This window comes from Thalassophryne amazonica, chromosome 21 (assembly GCF_902500255.1).
Source record: "Thalassophryne amazonica chromosome 21, fThaAma1.1, whole genome shotgun sequence".
Classification (NCBI taxonomy): domain Eukaryota; kingdom Metazoa; phylum Chordata; class Actinopteri; order Batrachoidiformes; family Batrachoididae; genus Thalassophryne; species Thalassophryne amazonica.
Window position 1 is genome coordinate 40,495,953 of NC_047123.1, and position 17,928 is coordinate 40,513,880.

The 17,928-nt window shown below is 38.9% G+C and overlaps 1 protein-coding gene across 3 annotated transcripts in view; it reads right to left on the minus strand.

The window, feature by feature from the left end:
• Positions 1-17,928, minus strand: part of cdc42bpb (CDC42 binding protein kinase beta (DMPK-like)) — a 138,721-nt gene that overhangs the window by 60,569 nt on the left and 60,224 nt on the right. For all 3 annotated transcript variants that reach the window (XM_034162582.1, XM_034162580.1, XM_034162581.1), the window contains exons 15-20: positions 8,592-8,697; positions 8,384-8,508; positions 7,604-7,709; positions 428-576; positions 237-334; positions 71-150 (exon numbers count right to left, since the gene is read on the minus strand). In XM_034162582.1, the coding sequence (XP_034018473.1) occupies positions 71-150; positions 237-334; positions 428-576; positions 7,604-7,709; positions 8,384-8,508; positions 8,592-8,697 (664 nt within the window). The remainder of the gene's footprint in view (positions 1-70; positions 151-236; positions 335-427; positions 577-7,603; positions 7,710-8,383; positions 8,509-8,591; positions 8,698-17,928) is intronic.

Here is a 17,928-nt window from a genome sequence, read left to right on the forward strand (position 1 = left end):
GTGAGTCATGTCATGATTATAGTGATTCAGCAGCCTGACCTTTGACCTGCTCAAAATGTCAGGGACTCACTCTGAAGGTGAGGTCAGGGGCCACAGGGGATGTGTTGAAATATTCAAAGATGGAGTCCTGGAAGTCTGGAAGCTTGAGACCTGCAGAGACATCAGGTTGATCAAGCCAAGAATAGAACAGAATGGTGTCAGTTTTCCAGCTGACAGCATCTCAGAGTTTATGGCACCTTTGTCAGAGTGGGAGCGGCTCTCCTCCACCTCCTTCTTCAGATTCTCCAGCTGTTCATACATGTCCCTGTTCCGCTCCTCCGATTCCTTCAGCTTACTGTGGACAGACACGAGGATAGCCAAACAGCAGCATGGTTCATCAGGAGCTAAGAACAAGTCTCTGCAGTAATCTGTGTGTTTCACCTCTGACCTTTCAAAGGCAATGTTGGCAGCTTTGACTTTTCGCAGCTCTTCCTGAAGGAGCTGTTTGGCTCTGATCTCAGCATCCAAGGCCGACTGCAGCTCCAGACGAGCAGACATGTCCAACTTCTGACTGCGACGCACCTTCCACAGAGGATCCTGAGAGCAGACACAGAAAGACAAGTTCCAGACCAAGTATACAACCACCGCACCGCAACCACAGACAGGACCACAATGACAGAGAGATGGTCCAGGCCGAATCCACAACCACAGATAGACAGCTTCTAGTCCACAACCACAGAATTGTAGAATCACAGTCAGGGCCACAGACAGAATTATAGATTCACAAACAAATCAATAGATACACAGACATACATTCCTGTCACACAAGCAATGTAAAAATGCAGAATGGTATATTTGATGGAACTGAAGCAGTACTGTCCTTGTCAGCCCCAGTAGGGAACGATATTCACATCCATGTGTGAAAATGGAGAAAAATCTCACATAACCAGAAAGAGCTACACAGGGGTAGAGAAATCCACTGGTCCGAGGTCACCGACCAGTAACTTTTGACATATGTCTAGTTGATATTTTCCCCCTGCTACATCAATGTCTAGTTAAAAATGTTGTCGGACTGACGTTTTTTTTTGTTTTTCTAATCTTGCTCCTTAAATAACTAAGCCGCTGTTTGGAGATTACAATGACGCACTGTGCCACTCAGTCACACCACTGACTTCATGAATGAAGCTCAGTCAACAAAGGAGAATCATGTAAACATATGCTGTGTCCACATGCTACTTTTACCTTAAATACACATATTTTAATTGAACCGGAGCAGCACACAGAAAGAGCAGCAGAGCAGGTCCACAGCGAGAGTTACCATAGCGACACTGCATGTCATTATATGGCAAACATGTATGAGCTGTCTTTAAGAAACAAAACAGTCAGTATTAATAGTGTGTTTAATGTGTTTTAATCATAAATCATTTGATTGGTAAAACAAAATAAAAAGTTAACTTAGATCAACTGTTGCATTTTGCTACAAAATCTGAATGGGGTGTGAAACTATAACATGATTTTGTTCAACAATCATAAAATTTTGATCATAAATGGACTGCATTTATATAGTGCTTTTACATCTGCATCAGACGCTCAAAGCATTTTTACAATGATGTCTCATATTCTAGGACCAATTTTATTGGTGCTAGGACCAATTTTATTCACTTTATACATGCTTCCCTTAGGCAGTATTATTAGAAAGCATTGCTTAAATTTTCATTGTTACGCAGATGATACCCAGCTTTATCTATCCAGGAAGCCAGAGGACACACACCAATTAGTTAAACTGCAGGAATGTCTTACAGACATAAAGACATGGATGACCTCTAATTTCCTGCTTTTAAATTCAGATAAAACTGAAGTTATTGTACTTGGCCCCACAAATTTTAGAAACATGGTGTCTAACCAGATCCTTACTCTGGATGGCATTACCCTGACCTCTAGTAATACTGTGAGAAATCTTGGAGTCATTTTTGATCAGGATATGTCCTTCAATGCGCATATTAAGCAAATATGTAGGACTGCTTTTTTGCATTTGCGCAATATCTCTAAAATTAGAAAGGTCTTGTCTCAGAGTGATGCTGAAAAACTAATTCATGCATTTATTTCCTCTAGGCTGGACTATTGTAATTCATTATTTTCAGGTTGTCCTAAAAGTTCCCTGAAAAGCCTTCAGTTAATTCAAAATGCTGCAGCTAGAGTACTGACGGGGACTAGAAGGAGAGAGCATATTTCACCCATATTGGCCTCTCTTCATTGGCTTCCTGTTAATTATAGAATAGAATTTAAAATTCTTCTTCTTACTTATAAGGTTTTGAATAATCAGGTCCCATCTTATCTTAGGGACCTCACAGTACCATATCACCCCAATAGAGCGCTTCGCTCTCAGACTGCAGGCTTACTTGTAGTTCTTAGGGTTTTTAGGAGTAGAATGGGAGGCAGAGCCTTCAGCTTTCAGGCTCCTCTCCTGTGGAACCAGCTCCCAATTCGGATTAGGGAGACAGACACCCTCTCTACTTTTAAGATTAGGCTTAAAACTTTCCTTTTTGCTAAAGCTTATAGTTAGGGCTGGATCAGGTGACCCTGAACCATCCTTTAGTTATGCTGCTATAGACTTAGACTGCTGGGGGGTTCCCATGATGCACTGAGTGTTTTTTTTCTCTTTTTGCTCTGTATGCACCACTCTGCATTTAATCATTAGTGATTGATCTCTGCTGTCTTACACAGCAAGTCTTTCCTGATTCTCTCCCCTCAGCCCCAACCAGTCCCAGCAGAAGACTGCCCCTCCCTGAGCCTGGTTCTGCTGGAGGTTTCTTCCTGTTAAAAGGGAGTTTTTCCTTCCCACTGTCGCCAAGTGCTTGCTCACAGGGGGTCGTTTTGACCGTTGGGGTTTTCAGTAATTATTGTATGGCTTTTGACTTGCAATATAAAGCGCCTTGGGGCAACTGTTTGTTGTGATTTGGCACTATATAAATAAAATTGATTTGATTTGCTATTCACCCATTCACACACCAATGTCAGGGTGCTGCCTTGCAAGGCGGTCACTACACTGGGAGAAACTAGGGGAAGAACCTTGCCCAAGGGCCACTAGTGGTTTTCCGGTCAGGCTGGGGTTTTAACTGAGGATCCTCTGGTCTCAAGCTCAACGCTTAACCACTAGACCATCACCTCCCCTAATACATTATAGAGCTAAAAGCTAAAGGCTGTTTGGGCTGCACAAGACAAGCAGAAAGCGCTGCGGAAATCCTGCAAAAAGAGGGAAGGTTTCGGCCTATCTGAAGCACAATAAAGCAGACACTGCTTTCATACAAAACACACTTTGTAAAAGAAGAAGCAGCTAACCTGAAACAGGGTTGGGTTGGTCATATTTATCATAGTTCTTTCTCTAGTAAACAGAATGGGGTAATCATACCGGTGAACAAAAACTTGAATTTTATTTTACTTAGGGAGATTAAAGATGAATAGAACAGAATGGTATGCATACAGGCACTGATAAATGGAACTAAGATATATTGCAACATTTATGCTCCGAATAAGGGAGACCCACATTTTTTCCTTGAAGTTAATAAGGTACTGGGTGAAGAGGAGGGTCAGATAATATCAGCAGGAGACTTTAACCAAGTTTCAGATCACTTTCTAGATAGGAGCAAATTTAGTGGCCCAAGAACAGCTAAGGATAGAGCTGCAATACAGATGATCAGTGAGGACATGGCATTGGAGGACATATGGCGACTGATAAATCATAATGACAGGAAATATACATTTTTCTCACACCGCCACCAATCCTATTCCAGGATTGATATGTTTTTGATATCAAATACTCTAATAAAACAAGTTGTAAATTGTAAAATTAATGCAAAGGCTCTCTCAGATCGTGCAGCTGTAGCTTAGTACTGACATACATACTGACACTAAGAAAAAAGGCAGATGGAGAATGAATACATCCTTGTTGCAGGATGAAACCTCCAGCCAACTGTTAAAGGATGACCTTATATCTTTTTTGAAATTAATGCTGGCAATGCAAGCTCAAAGGCGATAGGTTGGGAAGCATCAAAAGCGTACATGAGGGGTAAAATTATAGCACATTCGTCTAACAATAAAAAAGAAGATATGAAGACAATTAAGGAATTGGAATATGAAATTAGAAATCAGGAAACAGAACTATCAAAAAAATTCTCAGACAAACTATATCAACATATATGTAAACTTAAGTTTCAACTGCAAGAAATGTATAATAAAAAGGTGGACTGGTATAACCCGGCTGGAAAAAAGATAAATAACTTATTTACTTGAAATATTTATTTAATAATTTCCCTTGCATTGACGTGAGGTTGTTGCATTTCCACATCTTAGGGTCACGTGACGTAAGGCTGCTAATCGGTATGGCATATTACCCGGAAGTGATTTGCTGCCGGTAGATGCGAGGGACGAGCCGGAGGGAAGGTTGCTGCAGGTATGTTAAACGTTAATAATTTGCTCAGTTCGCTGAATTAAGTCTTTGTACTAAACTTATCTATTGTCGGGAAATAGGAGCTGTCCACCAGGGCGGTACAACATCAAAAGGAGCAGGCAAAGTTTGTTAAACCGCGGGATTGGTAAGTGCGCTAACGTTAGCTTAGCGGTCCATTTATTTACTATGGACGCGTATTTAGCTTCGTGGCCCATTAATTTGTTATGGAGTAGCACTTAGCATTGTGTGTTGGTGCCTATTTCTCAAGTATACACCATGAAATGTGATTGTATTTATATTACATATTTAATTAGTCATTCTTTGGTTGTGTTGTTTACATTTATATGTATTTGAAGGCATTTTAAAGCCCAATTTTAAAATGGGTTGCCTATTTAATACATTGTGAGAAGCATGATGCACTCTGATGTTTTTTTGAAATATCCTACACTGTTATTTGAGAATATTTTTTGATATATTGAGAAGACCATCTTTGATACATTGAGACTATTTTGATACTGTTGATGAATATTGTGACATAACAAATATTTATAAAGAGATTTACTTTTCTTTGAATAATATATTGTACAGTATTTAATACTTTTGAACGCAATGTTGTTTATTATGCGACTTGTATTGGCATTTTGTAGATTTGTGCACATGGATTTATACTGGTCCTGTTTATGTATAGGCCAGGTACATATGGCGAGCTAAGGAAATGGCCCACTGCTCTCGAGTAAAAAGGGAACTTGAACTTTGAAGCCCAATTCAATCAGAACTCAGCCGCTGACCCTTCCCTGCTTTGGTCGGGCTGGTAGGAGGCTTTGCAGCCGCCTTTTTCTTTTATATATTGTCCCTCTGCAGCTCACTGCTCGCAGCTCACATGTAAACTCAAATCACTTTTTTTGCACTCGTGGACTCTCTGGACTTTGCTAATTTTTTGGAGCCATTGAACTGGAAGTGTTGCATACAGTGGACTGCTGTTGCAAGACCCCCTACGGACAATAGAGTTCAAAAGGGGCATGAATTGAACTGCTGGGTTAAACCCAGATCTGAATTGTGGAACACTAGTTTTTATGGTTCAAATTTTGTTTTCTTGAATGGCCATTCATGTTTGATATTGTCTATTGTCTTTTGTGGTTGTTTGTCCTTTCCCTTGAAAAATATATGGTACCAGTATAAAAAAGCAATTCTTGTGTCGGTCTGTCACGCCGCTCCTAGAGACGAATCAGAACTTCTGAATCTGGCCTGTTAATTACTTTAATCTCATAGCACTGGTTACATAACGTGGCGAGCCAGCCAGGAGCGGAGGAAAAAACTGAACTATTGTTTTTGTTTTTGGTATTGATATTATAATTGTATTGTTGTGGACAAATGGATATATTTGAGAAGCTTGGCATTAAAATCACTAGTGCAGTTTTAGTACGAGATGCGACAAAAACTAAAGCAGATGAAGAGGTAAATGAATTCTTAAAGCAATATGGTTCTATTTCAAAATGTGAGGTTATTGATAAACCAGAGTCATGGTTTCACCACTCGATTATTGTAGAATTTAGTTCTGGTGCCGCGTTAGTTGCATTACGTCCACTTTTGCCATATACGTATGTGTGTGAGGAAGACAAGGTTGTGTTTGAAATTTTAGACCTGTCTTCCACATGTGCAAGTGAGGTATGGAAGTTACAGACTGAGACCTATTTGTCCGAATTGCAGAAGGTTGCGAAACTGACCGGGCAGGATTTTTCTGTCATCCTGGATGGAGTGATGTCTCTGCTTGGTCAGACTGTTACACAGCTCTCTCCCACTGCCACCCAAGACAAGGCTCTAGTACAGGACAGTAAGAGTGACTCTTACGCTGTTGCCGCCACTGGTCCTTCACTTGACTCTGCTTCTTCAGTCCCACAGAGTGAGTCACTGCCAACACTTCCGAATTGTGGAACACTAGTTTTTATGGTTTAAATTTTGTTTTCTTGAATGGCCATTCATGTTTGATATTGTCTATTGTCTTTTGTGGTTGTTTGTCCTTTCCCTTGAAAAATATATGGTACCAGTATAAAAAAGTAATTCTTGTGTCGGTCTGTCACTCCGCTCCTAGAGACGAATCAGAACTTCTGAATCTGGCCTATTAATTACTTTAATCTCATAGTACTGGTTACACTATGCCTTATTTAGGTTGGGGATAAATTTTTATGAAGGAGGAGAAAAGACAGGTAAGCTGCTTGCTAGGCAACTGAAGCAACAAAATTCAAACAGTGTAATACCAGCAATTAACCCTCTAGGGTCCGAGGGCATTTTTTGGACAGTTCACTCGCCTGAAATAAATGTTTTATTATTGCTGTTAAGAGCTCTCCCTGCATCCCACAATCAAGTTTGATGTCTCTTTTTTAAAGACAACCTGTACTTTCAAAATATATATGCTACAGTTGTGTTTTATAAGTGTAATAAAGGTTTACAATCAGAATACATTCAAAATGCTGTATTGTTAACCACCAAGGAGAAAAGAAATAAAAACTTGAATTACAAAAAAAAAAAAAAAGAAAAAAAAAAAAAAAAGAGACAAGCACAAAGCCAGAATTACAGAAAAGCAAAGTATAAGGTGCACAGTGCATTCACATGAATGCAGAGGATCATGGAAGCAAATGTTTACTTTACATACACTCAATACAAAATGAAAACATTCCATCATGCTATAGATTTACAAGAACAATGGTGACTGAATACATGCGCATGATGTTATGATTAATGCTACACTGAGGCTCGCCATCGGAGGATCTGAGCTTCCAAATACCTCGGGTCACTACTTTGGACCAGGAGGACCAGTAACAAAACTGGTGCTACTGGTCCTAACCAGTAGGCTCAAAAATATTTCTCTAACCCTGCTACAGACAGACCCAAACAACAGCATCACAATGATGTTTCATGCTACAGGAAACTTATCATAAGTTTGTCATAGATAACATTTAGTTCTCAAACTACAGCTCAACAACTAGATTCAAGTTCAGAAATCTAATGTCACACTCCGATGGTACAGGTGGCTGGAGATTGGCTGACCTTCAATAGTCACAGCTGTGCCAAAACTGGATAGTACGTGAAGCAAAGCTGAAGTTTTCAGTTAGCGGAGTTCAAGGTAAAAGAATTTATACTTTAGCTGTGAACTGATAAACATGATGTGATGGGAGTTACCAGAGGTCTGGCTCCCAGACCAGTGCTCCTCAGTGTTTCCAGTTCCTCTGTCATCTTGGTGGCCAGAGCCTGAAGGTAACCACGAGCGTCTTTCTCATCACTAACCCTGTAAAACAGCACAGAGACACTCAGATCAGTGAACTCTGTCATAACTTTCATGTCTCCTGGAACAAAATGCAAATGTCCAAACTGTTCTGGTTGTCCAGCTCATAACATTGCAGAGAAGTTCCTGATATCACTGTTTGAATGTGCTTGGAGTGGTAATTCGCAGATAAAAATCATCTGTCATTACTATCAATTAGGAATCTAAAATCCCAAACCAAGCCAAACCAAGTCTTGTTTATTTGTTAAACAAATATATTTTAAAATATATTAGGTGACAAAAATAACACTTTGATCTCCAAATTAAAATATATTTTAATATCCAATGTAAACAATAAGGACAATCTTCAAACCTTAAATAATTATGTTTATAGTTTCCAAATCTTAATAAAAAACAACTTTAAAATTGAAGAAAAAACTACATTGATAATTTTCAAATACGAAATTCAAAATAAAACAAATCTTAAATAATATATTTTTAGTTCATAAAATAAAATGGTTAACTTTTTAGAATGCAAAAATGATAAAATATTTTATTAAATAAACTTGTATGACAAAAATAGCTATGTTTCAGTATTTTTTCCATTAACAAGTACCTGTGCAATTCGCAATACTTCTCAACAATCATGACAAACTGACAGAGCACAACAATGTGGAAAATCGAAGGTACAGACTCACCACTGAATGATTTCTGCAATCTGAGCCTCCCAGTGAGCGACACTCTCCTTTTTAGAAGATAAATCCTGAACATCCTCCTCAAGCTGTCTGTTCTGAGCCGTCAGCTGGTCTACAAATGAACACAACTGACACACAGACAAACACTTCACTGCTACGGTATACTGAAAAGTACTGCTGTCATTAGTGCTGTAGAAGTCCTGTGCAGTACCTTGTCGGTCTCTGCTGTCAGTTTACGGTTCTCTTCTGTCAGGATGTTCTTCTCCCTCTCATAAGTCTCCTTTAGAGTTGCTACAGCCTCATCCATCTCAGTTTGTCTGCACAAAACAAACAGCAATTCTAAACTGCCTCATTCACATCCATCTGCACCAAAAGTACAGGGGGGGGGGGGGGGGGGGGGGGTTGCAATGGGCCTGGATCATTCTCTCCATATGTGTGGCTGCGCCTACAATGTCAGCAGTACATGGTGTGCAGGGTGGGTTGTAGACATGTGGAGATTAATCGATACGAATTGGTATCTAGATACAAATGTACGGGATGCGAGTGTATCTTTCTTTAACTTCTGGATCTGTTCCTAAATGTTTCAAATCTGCAGTGATTAAACCATTACTTAAGAAATCTAATCTTGACCCTAGTGTATTGAAAAACTATCGGCCGATATCAAATCTATCATTTTTCTCTAAAATTCTGGAAAAGTGGTGTCACGGCAGCTCGTAGACTATCTTACTGAGAATAATCTCTTTGAGCCACTGCAGTCTGCTTTTAGAAAATATCATTCCACAGAGACGGCTCTCATTAAAATGGTGAATGATCTTCTGCTTACAATGGATTCGGACACGACTACAGTTCTGGTGCTGTTAGATCTCAGTGCTGCGTTTGATACAGTGGATCATCATACTCTACTTGATAGGCTGGAAAATAATTTTGGGACTACTGGGAGTGCCCTTGCATGGCTGACGTCATACTTGACCAGTTGTTCTCACTGTGTTTTGTACAGTAACACTACCTCTAACCTTAGTGACATGAAATTTGGGGTTCCACAGGGGTCTGTCTTAGGCCCCCTGCTTTTCTCCCTTTATATAGCACCACTTGGGCACATATTGCAGCGTTATGGGATTACCTTTCACTGCTATGCAGATGATACTCAGTTATATATGCCAATAACTGCTGGTAATCTCGTTCACATAAAATCCTTAAAGATTGCCTTGCAACAGTGAGAAGTTGGATGCCTAGAAACTTCCTACTTTTAAACTCTGATAAGACTGAAATGATGGTTCTTGGTCCAGTGAGACATCGGCATCAATTTGACCAGTTAACGCTCAGCCTCGGCTCGTGTGTCATACATCACACTGACAAAGTGAGGAACCCTGGGGTAATTTTTGATCCTTCGTTGTCCTTTGGCCTCCACATTAGAAATATTACTAGGACTGCTTTCTTCCACCTGCGAAATATAGCGAAGATTTGTCCCATCCTGTCTATGGCTGATGCTGAGACCCTGATCCATGCATATATCTCTTCTAGATTGGACTACTACAATGTTCTATTTTCTGGTTTACCGCAGTCCAGCATTAGGGCTCTTCAATTGGTTCAAATTGCTGCAGCCAGACTTTTGACATGAAGCAGAAAGTACAACCACATTACACCCATTTTAGCATCCCTTCACTGGCTTTCTGTCCCAGTGAGATCAGATTTTAAGGTTCTGCTACTAACCTATAAAATTATTCATGGACTGGCACCTCCCTACCTAGATGACCTAATTAAACCTTACATACCGGCCCGGGCTTTATGTTCTCAGGGTGCAGGACTACTTTGTGTCCCTAAGGTGAATAAGATGTCTGTGGGTCACAGAGCTTTTTCTTATCCTGCCCCTGTTCTGTGGAATGATCTCCCTGCATCAATAAAACAGTCAGATTCTGTGGAGATTTTCAAGTCCAGACTTAAGACGCACTTATTTTCCCTTTCATATGGCTTGCATACTGGTACAGTTTTGTTTTACGCTTTTTACTCTTAATTCATTTATTAGTAATTGGAGCGGGCCGCGGCCTCAACTTTACCTAAATTCTGGGTCTTTTAGTGAAGTTTAGGGCTAGTAGTCGGCGATCACCTTAGTATTTCTCTGTTTTTCTTGTTGTTTAATGCTGGCAAATTATACAGTATTTTTAGTCTTTCTGATGCCTAATTCTGTTTTTACCTCTGCCAAGGAGGTTATGTTTTTGGTTGCGTTTGTTTGTTTGTCTGTCTGTCAGAAGGATAACTCAAAAAGTTTTGAACAGATTTTGATGAAATTTTGTGGAGTGGTTGGAAATGACCAGAGGAACAAGTGATTAATTTTTAGTGGTGATCCGGATCACGATCCAGATACAGTCCGGATCCCCATGCTAACGCGTTAGCATGTCTATGGCATTTTCAATGTTAAAAGTTAGCATTAAGCAGTTGCAGCTGTCATCACGTTCGGGTGCATTTGTTTTCAAATTGTAATATTTGTTAAATTTATTTTTGTTTATATATTAATAATCTAATGATTATTATATACAATTTTAGAGAAAGACAAAAAGAAATAGATCACTGTGCCAAGGAGGGAATCTCTTTAGGGTCAGTGACCCTATGTCTTGTTTAGAGAAGTGTTTCATAAATGTTAAAAAATTCAGATATTTGCAGTTTAGCTGAATAATAAACTGAATTTTGTGTATTATTTGTTTTTGTCTATAAGCACATGCAATATCAATATCAGTGCTCAGATGACAGTAGCTTCTGGGAAAGGTGCAAGTTGCAATAAACTGTGATGCCAAGCACTAAGGATACATGCTATCCAGTCACAGCAGATGAAACTTTTTTTTTTACTACTGAGTAAACATCACTGTTAGACTTTTTTAGGTTCAATGATTCCACAGTGTGTAGATGTTATGGCGTCAGTGACCACATGGCCTTGGAGGAGGTTTGCACTCTCTAAGTGCTTCTAGTTTCTCTCTGTTTAAGGTGCAGCTCCATCCAGAGATGGGAGTTGTATTCGTGTTGGTGATCCTCCTGTCCTGTATGCCTATAGCATTTCTTGTATATTCATCCGTGAATTGTTCTGTGAATTGTTCTGTAATTTATGTTGGTAGCATGGCCCAAGCAGAGGGTCACCCCTTTGAGTCTGGTCTGCTTGAGGTTTCTTCCTCAGAGGGAGTTTTTCCTTACCACTGTTGCTCTGGGGTTGGTAAGGTTAGACTAACTGTGTGAAGCGCTTTGAGGCAACTCTGTTGTGATTTGGCGCTATATAAATGAAAATAAATTGAAATTGAAATCGAATCATTCAGTGTGCATCGATTCAATTGGCGGGTGAAATGATCGCATTGCTTGCTGTGTGCTTGCATCAATTTTTTTCAGAGGCACAGTGAATGCACCATCCCTGCTTTACGTTTTTTGGTTTTTAACATGGACAGAAGCCTGAAAGTACATTTCTACCACAACAAATTGGAGGTCTACAAGCAGTTGGAAATTTGTGACGCACCTAAAACATTCAAATCAGGCATTTAGATATAATCTGGCTGTTTTAAAATAGATGGAAAGCTTCACAAGACGCAGACGCAGGTGAAGAATGCCATGCTGCTAAACCATACGGCCGCTGCGGCTCCACTCGGATATTCCTCAGATTGTAAACAGAGCTCCAGCAAAACTCTGGTGAGAAAATTACTTTTGCCAAGGCGGTACTCTGTCAATGAGTGACTCACTTTAAGTCACTCATTGAGAATGATGTTGTCTTACTGTTTATGTTCTGACAGTGTGATGAAGCAGGTTCCACATATGAGGGAACTGATTCCTGTTCCATAATTTTGATTCTGGTAAATTTGCTGCTTATAAGGAGTAAACCAAATCCTCTGCCTCTAGTAAAATCAGAAGAAGAAGAATACCATAGTGGCATACTGAATTGCAGCTTCTTATTTTCTCTTTAAATTTTTGGTATAATTTCTTTGCATCATGTTGAATCACATCGTATCGCACCAAACAGCATCGTGAGGAATTGAATCACCATCAAATACATATCAAATCGCATCGACTCGGGAACAGGGATGAATCATATCGTCTCGCATCGCCATGTATCGTATGTATTGTATTGCTGGTAGTCTATCAAGGTGCGTATAAATCCATTTCCAAAATAGCCTCCCTTTTTTTCAACAATAACCAAAACATCAAAATTCATAGTAACAAAAAACAAACATGACTTAAAAAAAAAAAAAAAAGAAAAAAAGAACGAATGTAGCATAGAGCAGGGGATTAACTAAAAAACATTCAAACAAAGTCAGATCCAAATAATTTGATAAAATTCAACCATCCTTTCCATATTCTGTCAATTTTTTCAGTTTCCATACGCACAACATAGATCAATTTCTCGATCATATACATGTGATGCATTACATCAAACCAATTTTCCTTTTTGGGCACTATAGCTTTTAGCCAGTTTCTTGTAATGCCCTTTTTCCTGCCAATAGCATCAATTTCAACATTTTAAAATTCTTTTGGTGATTCACATCAATTTTCCCCAAATAAAACATTTCAAAAGTGAAAGAAAGATTTGTTTGAAGCACCTTATCAATGTCTGCAATAATTTCTAATTAAAGGACAACTCCAAAAAATGTGAACGTTTCGCTACGACTTCCCCGCACCGTCTCCAACAGCTCATATCCCAATATTTTGCCTGTGCTAGAGTTCTAAAACAAATCTAACAATATTCTTCCAACCATGCTCTTTCCACTTAAAGAGGATGTTGTTTTCCATATTTGCTGATTTATACTGTCCCATTCCTCCTCGGTCAATTTAATATTAGCCTTTTCCTTAGCAATTTCCTTTTTATATATTCAGTGTCTTCTCCATTTAGGCTTTCTAAGCCCAAGTATATTTTTGAAATAAATTTAATATTGAGTTTATTTAAACATTTTAATTATTGCTGTATCCATATCCATGTATTCTTTTTTTATTATCATGCTCCAAATAGTGCCTGAATTGTAGAAACCTGTAAAAGTCTTGGCTTTCCAAACCACACCATTCTCTTACTTCCTGGAAGCTTTTACACTTATTATTTTCCACTAGTTCCCAAAACATCTGACGACCTTGTTTCCAGGCCTTAAATCTCCAATCACTTTCATTGGGAATAAAGTCTGAGTCAAAACCTATCCAACTTAGAAATTTACAATGGTGTGACAAGTTATTCTTTAACTTTAACAAGTTATTCTTCAATATGGGATAATGACAATGTGGGATTAGTGCAATATGAGTTATGTTTGTTGGGGACAGTGCAATATGAGACAAATGTCTAACTGGAATGGTGTAATTTAGAGGTCTCTGAGCTCTAGCTGAACAACCCTGACAACAACCTCTTTTAAGAAAAAATTTTTCAGATAAGCTCCCATTAATCTTTACTCTAGCTGCTGGTTTTGTGTACGGAGCTTGTATAGAGTTTATGAATGTTTTATGAAAATTACATTTTTGCAACACTAAAAGTCCCACTTTACTGAATCAAATGCCTTCTTGGCATCCATCCCCATAATAACTGCTTCCATTTTTTCATCTTTTATATGCTGCATAACATGTAATGTCCTCCTAATGTTGTCTTGAGTTTGCGTCCCTTTTTATAAACAATTCAACTATACACGGCAAAATTCTTTCCAATCATCTCACCAAAACAGCAGTGAACAATCTATAGTCCTGATTTAATATACTAATAGGTCTATAATTTGAACATTCCATTTCATCTTTACTTTCTTTTGGTATTACAGAAATAATAGCCTCTCTCCATGAATATGGAATTTCTCCTTTCTTTAGCACCCAGTTAAATGCTCTATGTAATATCTATCGTCCACCTGGTCGTTACTGTGAGTTTCTCTGTGAATTTTCAGACCTTTTGTCTGACTTAGTGCTTAGCTCAGATAAGATAATTATAGTGGGCGATTTTAACATCCACACAGATGCTGAAAATGACAGCCTCAACACTGCATTTAATCTATTATTAGACTCTATTGGCTTTGCTCAAAATGTAAATGAGTCCACCCACCACTTTAATCATATCTTAGATCTTGTTCTGACTTATGGTATGGAAATAGAAGACTTAACAGTATTCCCTGAAAACTCCCTTCTGTCTGATCATTTCTTAATAACATTTACATTTACTCTGATGGACTACCCAGCAGTGGGGAATAAGTTTCATTACACTAGAAGTCTTTCAGAAAGCGCTGTAACTAGGTTTAAGGATCAATCAATCAATCAACTTTTTTCTTGTATAGCGCCAAATCACAACAAACAGTTGCCCCAAGGCGCTCCACATTGCAAGGCAAGGCCATACAATAATTATGAAACACAGTCTACGTCTAAAGCAACATAACCAAGGGATGGTCCAGGGTCACCCGATCCAGCCCTAACTATAAGCCTTAGCGAAAAGGAAAGTTTTAAGCCTAATCTTAAAAGTAGAGAGGGTATCTGTCTCCCTGATCTGAATTGGGAGCTGGTTCCACAGGAGAGGAGCCTGAAAGCTGAAGGCTCTGCCTCCCATTCTACTCTTACAAACCCTAGGAACTACAAGTAAGCCCGCAGTCTGAGAGCGAAGCGCTCTAATGGGGTAATATGGTACTACGAGGTCCCTAAGATAAGATGGGACCTGATTATTCAAAACCTTATAAGTAAGAAGAAGAATTTTAAATTCTATTCTAGCATTAACAGGAAGCCAATGAAGGGAGGCCAACACGGGTGAGATATGCTCTCTCCTGCTAGTCCCCGTCAGTACTCTAGCTGCAGCATTCTGAACCAACTGAAGGCTTTTTAGGGAACTTTTAGGACAACCTGATAATAATGAATTACAATAGTCCAGCCTAGAGGAAACAAATGCATGAATTAGTTTTTCAGCATCACTCTGAGACAAGACCTTTCTGATTTTAGAGATATTGCGTAAATGCAAAAAGGCAGTCCTACATATTTGTTTAATATGCGCTTTGAATGACATATCCTGATCAAAAATAACTCCAAGATTTCTCACAGTATTACTAGAGATCAGGGAAATGCCATCCAGAGTAACGATCTGGTTAGACACCATGCTTCTAAGATTTGTGGGGCCAAGTACAATAACTTCAGTTTTATCTGAGTTTAAAAGCAGGAAATTAGAGGTCATCCATGTCTTTATGTCTGTAAGACAATCCTGCAGTTTAGCTAATTGGTGCGTATCCTCTGGCTTCATGGATAGATAAAGCTGGGTATCATCTGCGTAACAATGAAAATTTAAGCAATACCGTCTAATAATACTGCCCAAGGGAAGCATGTATAAAGTGAATAAAATTGGTCCTAGCACAGAACCTTGTGGAACTCCATAATTAACTTTAGTCTGTGAAGAAGATTCCCCATTTACATGAACAAACTGTAATCTATTAGACAAATATGATTCAAACCACCGCAGCGCAATGCCTTTAATACCTATGACATGCTCTAATCTCTGTAATAAAATTTTATGGTCAACAGTATCAAAAGCAGCACTGAGGTCCAACAGAACAAGCACAGAGATAAGTCCACTGTCCGAAGCCATAAGAAGATCATTTGTAACCTTCACTAATGCTGTTTCTGTACTATGATGAATTCTAAAACCTGACTGAAACTCTTCAAATAGACCATTCCTCTGCAGGTGATCAGTTAGCTGTTTTACAACTACCCTCTCAAGAATCTTTGAGAGAAAAGGAAGGTTGGAGATTGGCCTATAATTAGCTAAGATAGCTGGGTCAAGTGATGGCTTTTTAAGTAATGGTTTAATTACTGCCACCTTAAAGGCCTGTGGTACATAACCAACTAACAAAGATAGATTGATCATATTTAAGATTGAAGCATTAAATAATGGTAGGACTTCCTTGAGCAGCCTGGCAGGAATGGGGTCTAATAAGCATGTTGATGGTTTGGATGAAGTAACTAATGAAAATAACTCAGACAGAACAATCGGAGAGAAAGAGTCTAACCAAATACCGGCATCACTGAAAGCAGCCAAAGATAACGATACATCTTTGGGATGGTTATGAGTAATTTTTTCTCTAATAGTCAAAATTTTGTTAGCAAAGAAAGTCATGAAGTCATTACTAGTTAAAGTTAATGGAATACTCAGCTCAATAGAGCTCTGACTCTTTGTCAGCCTGGCTACAGTGCTGAAAAGAAACCTGGGGTTGTTCTTATTTTCTTCAATTAGTGATGAGTAGAAAGATGTCCTAGCTTCACGAAGGGCTTTCTTATAGAGCAACAAACTCTTTTTCCAGGCTAAGTGAAGATCTTCTAAATTAGTGAGACGCCATTTCCTCTCCAACTTACGGGTTATCTGCTTTAAGCTACGAGTTTGTGAGTTATACCACGGAGTCAGACACTTCTGATTTAAAGCTCTCTTTTTCAGAGGAGCTACAGCATCCAAAGTTGTCTTCAATGAGGATGTAAAACTATTGACAAGATACTCTAACTCCCTTACAGAGTTTAGGTAGCTACTCTGCTCTGTGTTGGTATATGACATTAGAGAACATAACGAAGGAATCATATCCTTAAACCTAGTTACAGCGCTTTCTGAAAGACTTCTAGTGTAATGAAACTTATTCCCCACTGCAGGGTAGTCCATCAGGGTAAATGTAAATGTTATTAAAAAATGATCAGACAAAAGGGAGTTTTCAGGGAATACTGTTAAGTCTTCTATTTCCATACCATAAGTCAGAACAAGATCTAAAATATGATTAAAGTGGTGGGTGGACTCATTTACTTTTTGAGCAAAGCCGATAGAGTCTAATAATAGATTAAATGCAGTGTTGAGGCTGTCATTCTCAGCATCTGTGTGGATGTTAAAATCGCCCACTATAATTATCTTATCTGAGCTAAGCACTAAGTCAGACAAAAGGTCTGAAAATTCACAGAGAAACTCACAGTAACGACCAGGTGGACGATAAATAATAACAAATAAAACTGGTTTTTGGGACTTCCAATTTGGATGGACAAGACTAAGAGACAAGCTTTCAAATGAATTAAAGCTCTGTCTAGGTTTTTGATTAATTAATAAGCTGGAATGGAAGATTGCTGCTAATCCTCCGCCCCGGCCCGTGCTACGAGCATTCTGACAGTTAGTGTGACTCGGGGGTGTTGACTCATTTAAACTAACATATTCATCCTGCTGTAACCAAGTTTCTGTTAGGCAGAATAAATCAATACGTTGATCAATTATTATATCATTTACCAACAGGGACTTAGAAGAAAGAGACCTAATGTTTAATAGACCACATTTAACTGTTTTAGTCTGTGGTGCAATTGAAGGTGCTATATTATTTTTTCTTTTTGAATTTTTATGCTTAAATAGATTTTTGCTAGTTATTGGTGGTCTGGGAGCAGGCACCGTCTCTACGGGGATGGGGTAATAGGGGGATGGCAGGGGGAGAGAAGCTGCAGAGAGGTGTATAAGACCACAGCTCTGCCTCCTGGTCCCAACAGGAAGGATATGATTCCTTCTTTATGTTCTCTAATGCCATATACCAACACAGTGCAGAGTAGCTACCTAAACTCTGTAAGTGAGATAG